The sequence below is a fragment of the Loa loa genome (genome assembly GCF_000183805.2).
Source record: "Loa loa unplaced genomic scaffold supercont3.10, whole genome shotgun sequence".
Taxonomy (NCBI): Eukaryota; Metazoa; Nematoda; class Chromadorea; order Rhabditida; family Onchocercidae; genus Loa; species Loa loa.
The window spans coordinates 184,350-198,299 of NW_018108190.1; the positions used below are offsets into that span (position 1 = coordinate 184,350).

General features: G+C 30.8%; 1 protein-coding gene across 1 annotated transcript in view; it reads right to left on the reverse strand.

Moving 5' to 3' along the window:
• LOAG_16611 (3'5'-cyclic nucleotide phosphodiesterase) overlaps nucleotides 1–8,430 on the reverse strand; it is a 26,017-nt gene extending 17,587 nt beyond the window's left edge. The window contains exons 1-5 of the mRNA XM_020449263.1: nucleotides 8,296–8,430; nucleotides 3,808–3,913; nucleotides 3,060–3,187; nucleotides 2,055–2,174; nucleotides 1,107–1,190 (exon numbers count right to left, since the gene is read on the reverse strand). Of these exons, the coding sequence (XP_020307229.1) occupies nucleotides 1,107–1,190; nucleotides 2,055–2,174; nucleotides 3,060–3,187; nucleotides 3,808–3,913; nucleotides 8,296–8,337 (480 nt within the window). The 5' untranslated portion in view covers nucleotides 8,338–8,430. The remainder of the gene's footprint in view (nucleotides 1–1,106; nucleotides 1,191–2,054; nucleotides 2,175–3,059; nucleotides 3,188–3,807; nucleotides 3,914–8,295) is intronic.
• Nucleotides 8,431–13,950: the final 5,520 nt, after the last annotated feature.

Consider the following 13,950-nt stretch of genomic DNA (forward strand, 5'->3'; position numbering starts at 1 on the left):
CAGATTTTAAGGCCTATATAAGGATGTTTATGCTTTGCCAGGATTTATATAAGCACAGAAACAGTGCACTCCTCAACTTAGTGACGTAAGCAAAAAACTACTAAAATTTTATGGATGCAATTCGATATCCTCACTAATTATAACGTCATTTTCTTTCTTTTATAAGATTTACAAAATTTGAAGGTACAAATTTTTGTTTATCAGAAATAAAAACCAAATAAAGTATATCATTAAAGAAAAGGAATCATCTGAAGGAAAAGCTTTCACAGTAGTATTTATAAGAAACAAAAAACGATAATGAAATGATTAAAATGAGAATGATAAATGATAAATGTCCATCTGACATCTGATAAGGAAGAGAAAATTTGATTTTTGGACCATTTTTATTGGTTATGGATTTTGATTTATTTTTGAACATTTTAAAAGGAAAAGTAAGAACATTTACTCTCTACCTTTCTTGCTTTTCGTTTCGTTCTTATTCTTTTGCTCTTTTTGTTTGTTTTTGTTAAATAATGCCTTTTAGATATCAAGGTGTTTGACAGAAATTAAATAATTGAAAAACTGAATTTATTCAGTTTTCAAAATTCCTAAATTATAAATAAATGATTCATCGTCCCGATCTGGTAGTAGTGCAATCAATAATTAATTTTGTGGAGGTTTGTCTATTAGAATATAACAACGCTTTTTTTCCGCAGTTAAAAGACGCAAAGGAAAACTGTAAAGTCTATGACTCAAAAAAAAGAAAAAAAATTATATTCGAATTTTTGATTTGATGCCTTTAAGAACTTTTTCTTTCAAAATTGTATACAATTTTCCAGTATATATCTGGAGAAGTTATTTTTTTCACAATCCAATATTTGATATGTTGTGGACATGATATGAAATAATTGCCTGAATGGTTGATAGGCATATGACAACTTTCTTTCATGAAAAGCTTTTTTCAGATTAACAGAAAGAAAGGGAGTATGTGTTTGAGCTTATGAATTAAAAAGTGTGACAAAATGTGTCATTGTTGAAGAAGGTGTGCAATTTAACAGATACCTAAGATGATCTTTTGTGTGTCAATCTGAAATCTTCTGAAAATGATTCTATTATGAAAAACTAACCGCAGCAACAACAATTTGTTCACCACTGTATGGATTCTCTACAACCATTGGAAGACCAAAATCGAAGTGCAAATTGATCGATGGCTGTAAAATTATACAGTTATCATATTTACAAACAATATTAGTCAGGGAAGGACAAAAAACTTCTTTCGCCATTTTCTGCCAAAAATTTCAATTTTCCCTCTGGAAATTATAAAGACGATATCTGCCAATACATGCATGCATGTGCAGTCTATTCATGAAGTTTGTACAAATACGCAGCAGCTATGTGCATATAGGCAATACGACATGCACAAATCATATCCATTTATATTTCATTTACTTTTGAGCAGATGAACTAAACTTGTAAAAGTACTGTACTTCAAATGAAACCTGTAGTGGGCAATGAAAGCAGAGGGGAATCCCCCACAGAACGTGCAGTAGAAAATGAAAGCAGAGAAGAACCTCCTGCAGAATCTATAACAGATAAGAGGAGACTTCAATAAAATCTACAGTGAATGAAGTAAAAACCACTGCAGAATTTACATTATTGCAAAAATTGGTGGAGAAGTGACAGAGGAAAATTTTGGAAAAAGAAATTAATATCATTTGTCTCATATGTATAGATGAAGCTCAACTGAGATATTCGATAAAATGTCAATGAGCTGAAAAGGGAAAGGGAAAGTATAAGCGTATGTTGGCAATGGTAATTTTGAATTTAACTTGAGAAAAGAATTGGTGTTGTAAAAACTTAGGATTGTATTAAAATATCTTCATTTTTTTCTATAACTCTTTTTTTGCGTGCATGTGAAGTGGAAGATATCGTCATATTCATAATGGTCAAATATACAACGGTCAGTGGACTGATATTTGCTTGCAAATTTTTTGTTCATATCACAAATTTATTTCAGTGGAAAGATCAGAATCTTTTAATGTAGAAACTTTAAAAATTTGAATAAGAAAGCGAACTGGTTGAGGATTTAGCAAAGTGGCTACTGCTTTTAATCCTGAAATAATCATTGGTGGTAAATCCTTGTTGGCCAGCATTTCTGCCACAAGTCCACGCGCTTCTGTTAAATTACTTTGTAACTGAAAAAAAAAAGTAAAATAAAAAATAAAAAAGAGGACGTTTCACAATGAGTGCACTTAATTTTTTTTTTTTTTTTTTTTTCAAGAATGTAAATATGGCAGATAGTATGGAATGAGTGGACAGAAACATTAGTGCAGAAAGGAATAATTAGTAGGAAACATCAAAAAGATGCTTTAAAAGCGGAAAATTTTCTCCCTTGGAAATATATTTTCTCCCTTGGAAATATTCGGAGATTAATTTAGAATGGAAATCAAAGAGTTTCAATGGATTATGTTACCACATGCTCTCTACTACTATGTACGACAATATTATGACAATATTACGAGGAAAAAAAAGGAATATTTCAAGTTAGTGTCTATCTAAAACTGAGGAAAAAGTACATTGTACAGAAAAAATTCACCTCAAGCACTTTAAATTACTTCGCCATTTATTTTATTATGCCAATTCCTTTACAAAGTAGCCAAAGTAACTAAATTAAAGTTGAGGTAAGCTGAAAATTTTGATGTGAGATAAATGTTCTGATGTAATAGCTATAAGCAACAAGCTATCAGTTCTCATATTTCTACATGAAAAGTTGAAAAGAATTTCAATGACTTTACGAATTTTGTTAAGTCAAATTCAATTTTAAAGCAATGCAAGTTGTAAAGCGGACAAAACAGTTTTTCCTCTTTCTTTTTACTAAAGATTCTTTAAACAGTAAAAAATTTCAGACAGTAACCATAAACAATAAAAAAAAGTTATTTACTTACTAAAAGTGATATTTACTTCCTCCGACGATATTTAATTATTCATTAAGAAGACAGATCAAGTAATTGTCATTAAATGGCTTTAGAACAGGAAATTCAATGATAATTAACAGAATGTTCAAATTTATTGCAACTTACAGCAGCTCTACTGGCTGCGAAAGCATTTGGAGTGACAGGAAGAGAGGTACGTCTTTGGCGCAGAGTGCTTGTCTTCCCTAGATCGCTGTCTCCGATGGCAGCCAGCCTGTTGAACGCTGATGAACCAACTGAACCTGTTTGTAATTCAAGGTAAATTTGGTTTATTCATTTTACACATCCAAACAAGACAAGTTTTAGTTGTTTAATCGATAAATGAAGTACGAATATCAAATTTAATGGTTGATTTATATTTATTTACTGATTATTTAGTTGCTTAACATTTTTAATCTAATTATTTAATATTTGTATTTTATGAATTTATCACTAAATTTTTTTTATGGATTCATTGATTAATAATTTGATTGGTCAATGAATCAATGATAAAATGCTAGGTGAAATTTTCAATGCAAAACACTAGACATTCAATTAGATCTCTTCTTTAAATAAGGCGTTTAAAAAGGCAGTGAAAGCGAAAGAATTTTTGAAATTGAACAGATTTCCTTCAATTTGTAAAGTGCTGTTAAAGCATATAGGCAATTTACAACAAAGTGTGAATTGCACACTTTGCTTAGGCATGTCAACATGTCAATATAATCGCATTGATTCTAAAACCAGGTAGAGTAAGTAAAGCACGAGTCACTCTTAAACGAAATGTTGAAAAAAAAGGTGATGTAAGTGTTGTTGATATTATGATAAAATAATGAGTTATGAAACACAGGTAGATATGAATCATGTAATAGAAATAAACCTGTCGGTATAGTAGGCTGATCAAACGATACTCGAGTACAGGTAGATATGTTGGTTGGTGACAGATTGCCACTTCCGTCTGTCAACCGTCGACTTCGATGAGTTTCCTATAAATTTGCAATTGGAATCTCCGACACAAAGCAATACTGCTAACCTGTTGTCGAAATTATTTTGATTATTGACCTATGACTTTTTGAAAATTTCGTAGGAAAGAAGTTACTCCATAAAATAAACAATAAATGAATCAATAGAGACAAAAGTAAATGCATGAATTAAAATAAGATCACTTTTAAAAGGATGATTAATCTAAAATTAATTGATCATAAAGAGATGAATAAAAGGAACCAATTAGTTTATTTGAACAATAATCGTTGCTTCATTTAACAACAATTCAACATTTTCATTATTACCTTAAAAAATTTAATGCACTAAAATTGCCGTCCATAAACAAACTGCACAGCTCGCCAGGTCAAAAATTATTGCAATTTCAATCTTTAATTTAAATCGCAAAGGTAACGATGATTGATATCACACTGTAGTGCGCGTCTGCGTCAATCGGTTCAATTTTCAATATATGTTCATGTATGTCTATGCATGTTTTCATTTGCGTGTGTGTGTGTGTATGTGTGTATGTATATGTGTATGTATGTATGTATGTATGTGTGTGTTTATCTGTTATTGTGTATTTCCACATAATGCAAGGGATGATGGGCAAAAATATGAATGTCCAGGGAGAGAGAAAGGAAAGGGAACTTCTGTTCCATGATGGCCTTAATTTATTGACATATTTAATAAATTCCAAAAATTTTTGCTACTTTATAGGAGAGGAGGTATAAGAAGTATTCTGCGCAGATGTCCGAGTGACCATTTGAGCGGAGGAGGGTAGAGGGTCAAGCAGTTCTCCGTAAGGCTTCTCCTAAAATTGATTAGCAATCCCGCACAGATGAGCTTTGTCGTGAGCTCTAATTTGATTTTTCGCAGCTGAGAACATTTTGATTTGGTTTCGATATGATTGTGACAGGACTCTCGGAATATGACACCACTCTCCGCAGTTTATCACTTTTGACAGTTTTGTTGGGAATAAATGACATGACAATAGGAATTAGCATGAAGTCAAGATAAAAATAATTTACAACCGGTCTAATCAAGAATGGAGTCGGAAACAGGACAAAGAAGAAACAGAAAATATAGGTGTGGAAAGTTAAACGAAAAAAAAAAACATCTCCAAGCTTTTTTTCAAACTCATGTTTGTTATCATGAGTGGTTGTTGAAGTCCCAGCAACAACTGGGCCAAAGTACTAAATATTAAAATCGATCAAACTGGAATAACTACCAAGAATGCTTGCTATCAGAACGATCGAGTTTATTAACTCAAGTTGTAGCAGAGAAAATTTGAATTTAATTATTACTGTTTAAGTAATTGTTTTCAGTATCGTTTGACAGATAACTTTCATACCACAGTTTACCACCTGCATATTATCATGAAGGTGCGATAAAATACCATAGCTTGTCAGCTTATCATATGCCATCCATCTAAATGGCGCAAAAGTTTCGATTCAAAAAAAATTTCTTAGTGTTTAAAGTTAAAAATGGCAATTCGAGAATTTGTTAATACAGATGTACTAATACTAATTAGTGGATCTCGTATCATCGGACTAAAGAGTTTGAATGATTTTCTTCCCTAGAAATGAATGAGATGATTTTTTCATATTAATTAATTTGCATTCAAACTTATCTTGAAAGTATTTATGAAGCAGTTATAGTACTACAGAGTAAATTTGCATAGATTTAGTTGCAGGAAAATCATTCACTATAAAAGAAAAAGAGGCATAAGTAGTTATGAGTTGATGAGTAGAGAAGGAAAGTTTGTGTTAACAAATATAGTTGATTGACTAGTAATTACCAGACCAAAATGATGACAGTGAAGTAAGTTATTATAATCACCATTGTCATCATTATCGTTATGATTATGATTATTCTCAGCACCATTTAAAAAAGTGGAATTGCAATCAAAATTTACAACCTCTTTCGGGAACCGGTTAGTTTTTCTAATCTTTTTCCCGCGACATAGTAAAACGGACGAGAGTGGAATGTCCAGTGGAGCTAATAAATTTTAAACAAAATTTTGATTACGTTGACATATTGTAATTTATTGTCAAGTTACTAATTCGTATTCATCTTCAACCTAGAATAATATCGTGAATAGCAAACGCAGTACAATTATTAACAACGACCTTCAAGAAAAGCGCAAATTTGACTTCATACTCTATGATCATTTGATATCTTTGAACATTACATTCAGATAAAGGCATTAGTGACCTCAAATTACATCCTCTTTTACCAAATAATTTCCATTTCAACGGGACAAAAGAGCTAAAATAGTTGTGTCAATAACAAATAAGGAAATATTTTCTCATTTTCCTTCAAACACAAAAACGCTTTAAAAAGATACCGACGAAATAAGTTTAAAAAAGGAAATGAGAAATGAGTAAGTGAAGCGTTATGACCTATTCATGACCTAGTTCACGTATTGCTGCTTTTCGAGAAAAAAAAAAGTTTATTTTTTTCGCTTACTTGATTGATTACTTAATATCACAAACAAAGAAAATAATTTATCACTATCATGTCATTTTCTGCATTTCTTTTATTTGTTTAAAAACAGACTTACGCTGTTCGTCTTCTTTTCTTTTTTTTTTTCAAGTAGAACCATTTTGAATTAATATGCATATCATCAGGCTTTTTACATCATTTGATTAAGCGTTCCTTGTGCCTTCATCCTTCCTATAATTTCATTTCTTCCTTTTGCCTACCTTATCTCATCGTAGAACCAATTTGAAAAGAAAAAAAAAAAGAAAAAACAGAAAAGAATAATTGTCCTATTTTTGATATTTTTAAATCCATAAAAAAGTGAAATTCAACTTAAGTGAGTATTTTTGAGCAAAGTTATTTAAGATTATATGACTTTGTTCCAATTATTTGGTATTGTTTTGTGCTTTAGAAGAAAACTGGATGACATAAGAACAAAAAGTACGACGATCAGTCTAACAGTGAGGACTGAAAAACTTGACCTCAAAATTTTGAGCCCAATTTATAATACATATTCCATACCATTTCTTTTTTTTTTGGTTGAATTTTTTTGTTTCTTACAAAAGTTAATGGAAGTTAAGATGAAGGAAAACTAAAATTTAGAGAGTGTAAAATCATTGGAGAAATTTCGAATTGAAATTCAAATACATTTAAATTCTTATCTGTGAATAATTAAAAGGAAGAAAACAGAGCAAATGGAAATGAAATAATATAGAAATTTTTCGGATCCCATTAAATACACACGAAACGTTTGCCCACCCTATGCATGATGAAAATAATGGGTAAGTTGCGGGTAAAGTTGGAAGTAAAAAGATTTTTGTATGGATTTAAACGAACAATTATTGTTTGAATTATAGTTAATTTTTACTTCTTCCAAATCAGCTATATACTTTCTTTTTGTTTACATTTCGGTTGACAAAAAGATAGAAACAATATTATCTCTTAATTTTTCATCAAAAAAATATTGATAAATTGAAAGACCAAATTCCTTTTTGTTCCGCTGAATGGATCGGTATGCTATTTTAATTGGATTTTGAGATGAAAATGAAATTTAAACAAAACCTTAACATAGGAAATTAGTATTTTTAGATGAGAAAGCAAAAAAAAAAACCGTTTACAGTAGAGTTCGATAAACCTACTCATTGTCTTTAAGCAAATCGTAGTATACAATGGAAATAAGTTCTTCTTTTAAATCGAACTCAAATGTCGAAAATTTTTTAAAAATTTGATTGAGAAAGGCGAATTCTTCAGAAAATTAACGGAAATGTCATTTTCAAGATCACATATTAGAAAAGTTGCTATTGAAATGAATGCAAACAGCAGTTATTGAATTAAATATTGCCATCGTTTTGGAAGATTCTCTCCAAACAGATTTTTGAACTTATTTGCAAAATGCAGTAGATGGTCGATCAATTTTAATTTATTGCTTTCTAAATTTTGTAGGATATGAAATTGTATCTTGAGATTGTCAATTTCTGTGAAACAAATTATAATGCTGAAATACAAATTGAAATAAACAGAATCTTGAAGCCATTTTATTATCAAAATATTAAGAGATGAAATTTCTCCAGATAAAGTTAAGCAATATAGTAAGCGCATAATAGAATAATTGTCTAAAATTGCTTGCACTAACATCATTTTTAAACAATCATCTAATTATGGGTAATGTTGCAGCAAAACATGGATTGAGACCATTTGATAATGGCAATAAATTCGATGGCAAAGTTATAAGGGATCAAAAGATAAATAATTGCAAACATTCAAAAACAATTCCCAAACTTTCGCCTTATTTCAAAATTATGCAAATTTTTGACTAAAAGGTTTATTTAAGAATGAGAATTCTGCATTAAAACATTACACCAAATACACACACTGTTTGTAGTTTTTTAGAAGAATAACCTACGAGTTGCTTAGATGAACTGTCTTTGAGAATCGAATGTGGCATGAGACGTTTCCGTTTTTGCTGTAAAGACGAAGTTTGACTGGATTGATCGACCGGGTTTGAGTGTGACGGGGGTGTTGAATTTATATTCGGGTCGTTGCTGTTACATTTTCCGGACTTATTCCTCGTATGACTGCTCGTTGATTCACCACGAATACAAGATGTCAGCAAATGCAGTTTGAAGCAAATTTTCGTCAGAATTTAATTTTTCGGACAATAATGACCAGATTATGAGCGTTAGAAAATCTGAAACTCGTAATTATAGTTAAAAAAAAAAAAGAAAAAAGGAAGCCAAGTCTTCGAAGAGCGACACATAGCTAATCATTGCTATTTTCATACAAATGACAAATGCTGGCACGCTAATGAGCGATCAATTGAGGATTGAGATACGAATAAAAAGAGTATTTTAAAGAAAGTTAGTGTCCTTTACTGATCCGATACTTAATTACAATATTTGCTTCTCATTACTGACAAATCTATGAAAAAAGAAACTGGAATGCACCATCTTCAGCTGTTCCTTTTGTTTGCTAAAGAAAATTCTAAATCATAATTTTGTCACTAATAGAAAATCATAATAGTTAAATTTTAAACCAAAATATCAGAAAAAAAAAAGTAAGAAAAAAACTGAATAAATCGAACTAGTACGGTGTTATCGTCCAGCAAATACTTGACAAAAGTGAACGAACGAATGATGGATTAATATTCATAGTTGTGTTGATTTCGGAATAGATGCCCGCACATTGCTTATATACTTGACTTCAGATGCTAGCAACTAATTTAACTGTCATGCTATGAGTCTTTTTCAATATTTTTAAAAGCATATAAATCTATACTTTTGAAAAAAGATACGTATCATTAAAGTAAGCATAAGGATTAGTTGAGAATTATAAGTTGCGGTATAGCTGACAGTAAAAATTATCCGCAAAAAATGATGAACGAGTGATTATTTCACTAACAACTGTTCATATCACATCATCATATCACGTGATTCTTGGCAATATGCTTTGGTTTAATAATCAGTGCTATTACTTGGTGACGAATACTAACTTGTCATCTGATAATGGCTTATCTGTACTGTATAACTCCAGATAGCGGTTCATTGTTATTTTGGACCATTAATAGATAGGATTATCAGGTAGATAAATATTTCATAGTGCCGAAAGTGAAGTGTTATTGAGATAGATACTGTGATCAAAGAATACCTCATTTGATGATATATTGAGAGAAAAGAAAGAAATTTTTCTCCTTTCATTATATTCAAAAATTTTCGCTTGTGCTTGAATTCTCGTTTAAATTAAAGTGACTCAAAAAAAAAAACTTGAAAGAAAAGGATAATTTTCAAGAAATATTGTTTAAAAAGTGAAGTGCCATAGAGAAAAACAATTTTTTATTCGTTAAAGCCTGAAGAGGCGCAATTAAATGCTCTCATAGAATTTTTCGACTGAGCAGATAGCAGCATTTGGCGCAGTTTATAATTGCTTATTCAACTAAAGTATAATCATACGGACTCGATGGATTAGATAAATTTATTTGTTTTTTTTCGGTCATCTCGAAAAAGCTTCATCAATTTCCTATTTTTAAGCATTACTCTAAAACATCGCCGCTTTTTCTGCTTAAATAAAGAAAAAAGACTTATTCATCACTCTTTCTACTTTCTTTTGTTTCTACTGAAAATTTCGTTTCTCCTAACTTCTAGTTCCTCATCATTTCCACGAGCTTTTTTTTATTTATTTTCTCAATGACATTTGATTTCTCCTTAAGGAAAGTTAACCTTTCCCTAAGAAAGTTGATTTAATCTAGTATTAGTACAAAATTGTTTCTCACAAAGGCTGATATTATAATGCGTAAAAAGAAGAATATGTTTAAAAAAATGATAAGAGATAAGGGAATAGCAATGTAATACGGTATAAATGAGAAAGAATGTATAATAAAAAAAAAAAAGGATGGAAGAGATCAAAAGAAAAAGAGTGTTGTGATTTGACAAAGGATAAGATGTGATAGTGCGGAAATTTATTTTTAACAACAACTTGAGTTTGGCATGATTAATTAGCATAAATACAAAAGTCAGTAAAGGACCAGAAAGCAGAGGGTTAAAGTACAAATGGCATTTATCCCAACTAGTGATATTGGTAGTGAAAGAATTTATTGATTATTCGAATATCTCCAGAAATTCAAAGTTGAGCAGATCGATATGAATTTTAGGAAAATATGAGAATGAAATCAATCGTGTACTAACGTATTCGATCATCTTTTGGTGGGGTCAAAGTTCAATCTTTGATTCTATTTGGAGAAATATCCTTCAAAAACCTTGAAAAAATCGAAAAATGCTACACAAATGACAGAAGAAGTGGACTATGTCAAAAAAGATTCCGATTTACGACGAAGATACACCTCGCACCAATTCTTCGTCTGTACAAGTACCTCATCAATATTCAAAATTGTATCCGCGGAAGCATCTGTATCCTCGGAAGTGTAAGGTACAACTGTTCACTTATATTTTCAATATTTGCTTCCTTCTCATTATCCATCTAATTTGTGGCATTTCACAGCAAATGACACATAAGAAACAAATATTTTAAATGTTGCAACTGTAAGTAGTTTTCTATTAAACCAAGACAGACTTTTATAATGTCGCTGCTCTATTAGAACAAATATCTCATTCAGCAAATGGTTTCTGATAAACCAGCGATTATCGAATTCGTCCAACAAAAAATAGATTTAGTTGTGGCAATGATTGTCAGAGATTGAATGGCTCAGATGGTGTAAGAGTAATATAAGTTTCGAATTAAAGTTAAAGGGACGAAATTCCTAGCTGACATACCAGAAGAAATTTTGTATGGTTCAGTATCTGTGTCCAAAATACCAAATTCAAATGTTTCAAACATTTATCCATAACCGCAAGTGTTGCACACGAGGAAGAGAACATATTTGCCGTCAGGTCATCGAACAAGAAATGTCTGTCACTTGCGCTTTCCCTCAGCAAAGCTTTAAAATTGTAAAATTGTTTGGTGGTAGGTTTAACATAGCATATACAAAATGAATAAATTTATTGAGGAATTAGAAAAATTACGCTTGAAAGGAATTGATGAATGAATGAAATGAAACGAAATATGGAGAATGTCTCGTCTGAATAAATATGCCAGAACTAATAGCAAATGAATATGATGAATGAAGGAGGGAACCGGAACAGGTATGTTCACTTTTCATCAGGTGTCTACCTAAATTTTCCAACTTCCTTAATAAACTGAACTCTATAAAAGAAAATCTTATATAAAATTATGGAAAAATATAAAAAGAAGCCTTATAAAAAACGTTTTTGTAGATTTACTAGCATTAGATAATGCTAAAATAAACCGAAAGTTGGCGGTCACTGAAGCTATTTTGAATTTTTGATTTAGTGGGTGTGATGATTATGGTAACTTGTGCTGCTAGAATTTTCATTTTAACTGCTGAAGTAATAAATATTAAAGTGCTGGAATTACTGGTAAATATTGGCAAGTAGAGAATTCCGAGGATCATTTTCCAAGATTTAGCTACTTCATAAAGATAATTCCACAAATTGTCTAGTATATATATATATGCATATATATATATATATAGCTCATTTTAATTATCGTGTAACAAAAAACGGGTTGAAATTTCTTTTCGGAGAATTTCATTTCAAAATGAGAAAACAAATTTATGTTAGAGGAATGAATGTATTACTTCAACTGGTTGATAATTACTGCTGTGCTCAGAGAGGCAATTCTTCATATTTCTTCCCTTAGCTGTTGACATATTTCATCTCAATTTACTCAATGAATGTATTTAATGAAATTATCTTTAGCACATTCATTTTAGGATAAGTAAAATGTCTGCTTGGCTTTTTCTTTTAGTTACGTAAATAATAAGCCAAAAAAATGAGATGTATGAAATGTGCTCAAAATAGATTAGAATAGATGACTGAAATATTACTAATTCAAATTTAAAATAAATTATAATTGCTTTTGCACTTCACTACTACTCGAAAATCGGAGTAAAAAGAGTATTTTTGCGCATTGACAAGCCAGTTAAAGGTTTTTAAGGTGAAAATTTTGAATTTTCTGTCATTCCTTAGCACAAGGAATACTGTGGGAAATAAGGAATAATGAAGAAATATGCCTTTTCAATTATGCAGTGAGCAGTTTCCCGCAAGAACCATTGCGATCATATGCTATCACAGTGAAAAGGATCTAATCAAAAATTTCTCTAATTTTTAATTATTTGAAACTTTGTTAATTTATTTGATACTTAAAGGTTAAATGTAAGAGACAAGTGTACTTAATCAGGTTTTTTGATCATTTCCTCAACAAGCGGTTGAGAAACTGAATAACTAACGAGAATTTGCGACCATATTGCTTATTATAACTGGTTGTGAAACAAAGAGACTTAACCCCCAAATATGATAGAAAAAGAAGTTGAATTCACAAAAGGTGAGATTTCACACTTCATCCGTCACTTATTTTCAATAATGGATCTGCTTAAATTTCAATGTTAAAATTTTTTCGAATTTTAATTATTTCCTCAATCTTCATCTTACCTATTCTCATTTCTTTTTTTATCATTTTTGTAACAGAACTGATGTTTACGATTAATGAGTTTCAAAAGTATCAAACTGTAAGCACTAAAAATTCAGCTTACTGATTGATACTTAGGACAAGACAGATATCCTACAAGGAGTGCGTGCCCTAAGTGCCGATACATCCTTTCTGTAAATAATTTGGATCATTTAACTAAAACAGTAAAAATTTAGAACTTATACTTTAAGTAAATATCGTCGTCCAACAACAGCAACATAATTGGCAACATTGACATTGGGATGTAATGTGTGTGTTTAGCATTAACTGTTAAATGATAAGTAAATAAATAGCATATGTTTGCTATCAGCTTATTTACTATAAAGTATTGTTCCTTACAGTGTCTTTCCCAGTCGATAATACAGTAATGAAGTGATATGAGTGCATATGTTTGTGTAGTACTTTCAGGGTCTAATGAACAAACATATTTGGTTGACATAATTTACGGCAGTCATTCTATTTGATCCCTAAAAAACTTATTTGAATAGAGCCCGTTTGAAAAACGCAACGCAATGCAACCCAAAAGGAAATTACTTATTAATTAAATAGGACTGTTTAGTGGCATAAAATGGCACAGGATAGGAATTAGAGTGAATGACAAAGACACACACACACACACACACACACACACACACACACACACACACACACACACACACACACACACACACACACACACACACACACACACACACACAACAACAACAACACACACACACACTCATACACGCACACACAACACACACACACACACTGACATACTATAATAGTTTATTTATTTGCATGCTAATTATCTAATTATAAAATCATGGAACTTATTATTGTAGGCAAAAGAGGCAAGTTTAAATGTACCGTTATACAGTTTATTTCCCATTTGTTTACTTGTTTAAGGAAGGAGTTATCATTTGTTTATTATCGTTTAACGTATCATTTCATCATTCCTGTAAAACTCTTTCCTTTCTTTTTCACCTCCATTTGATTGCTTACTTTTAATTTCTATTATTCATTATCAAATCAATTC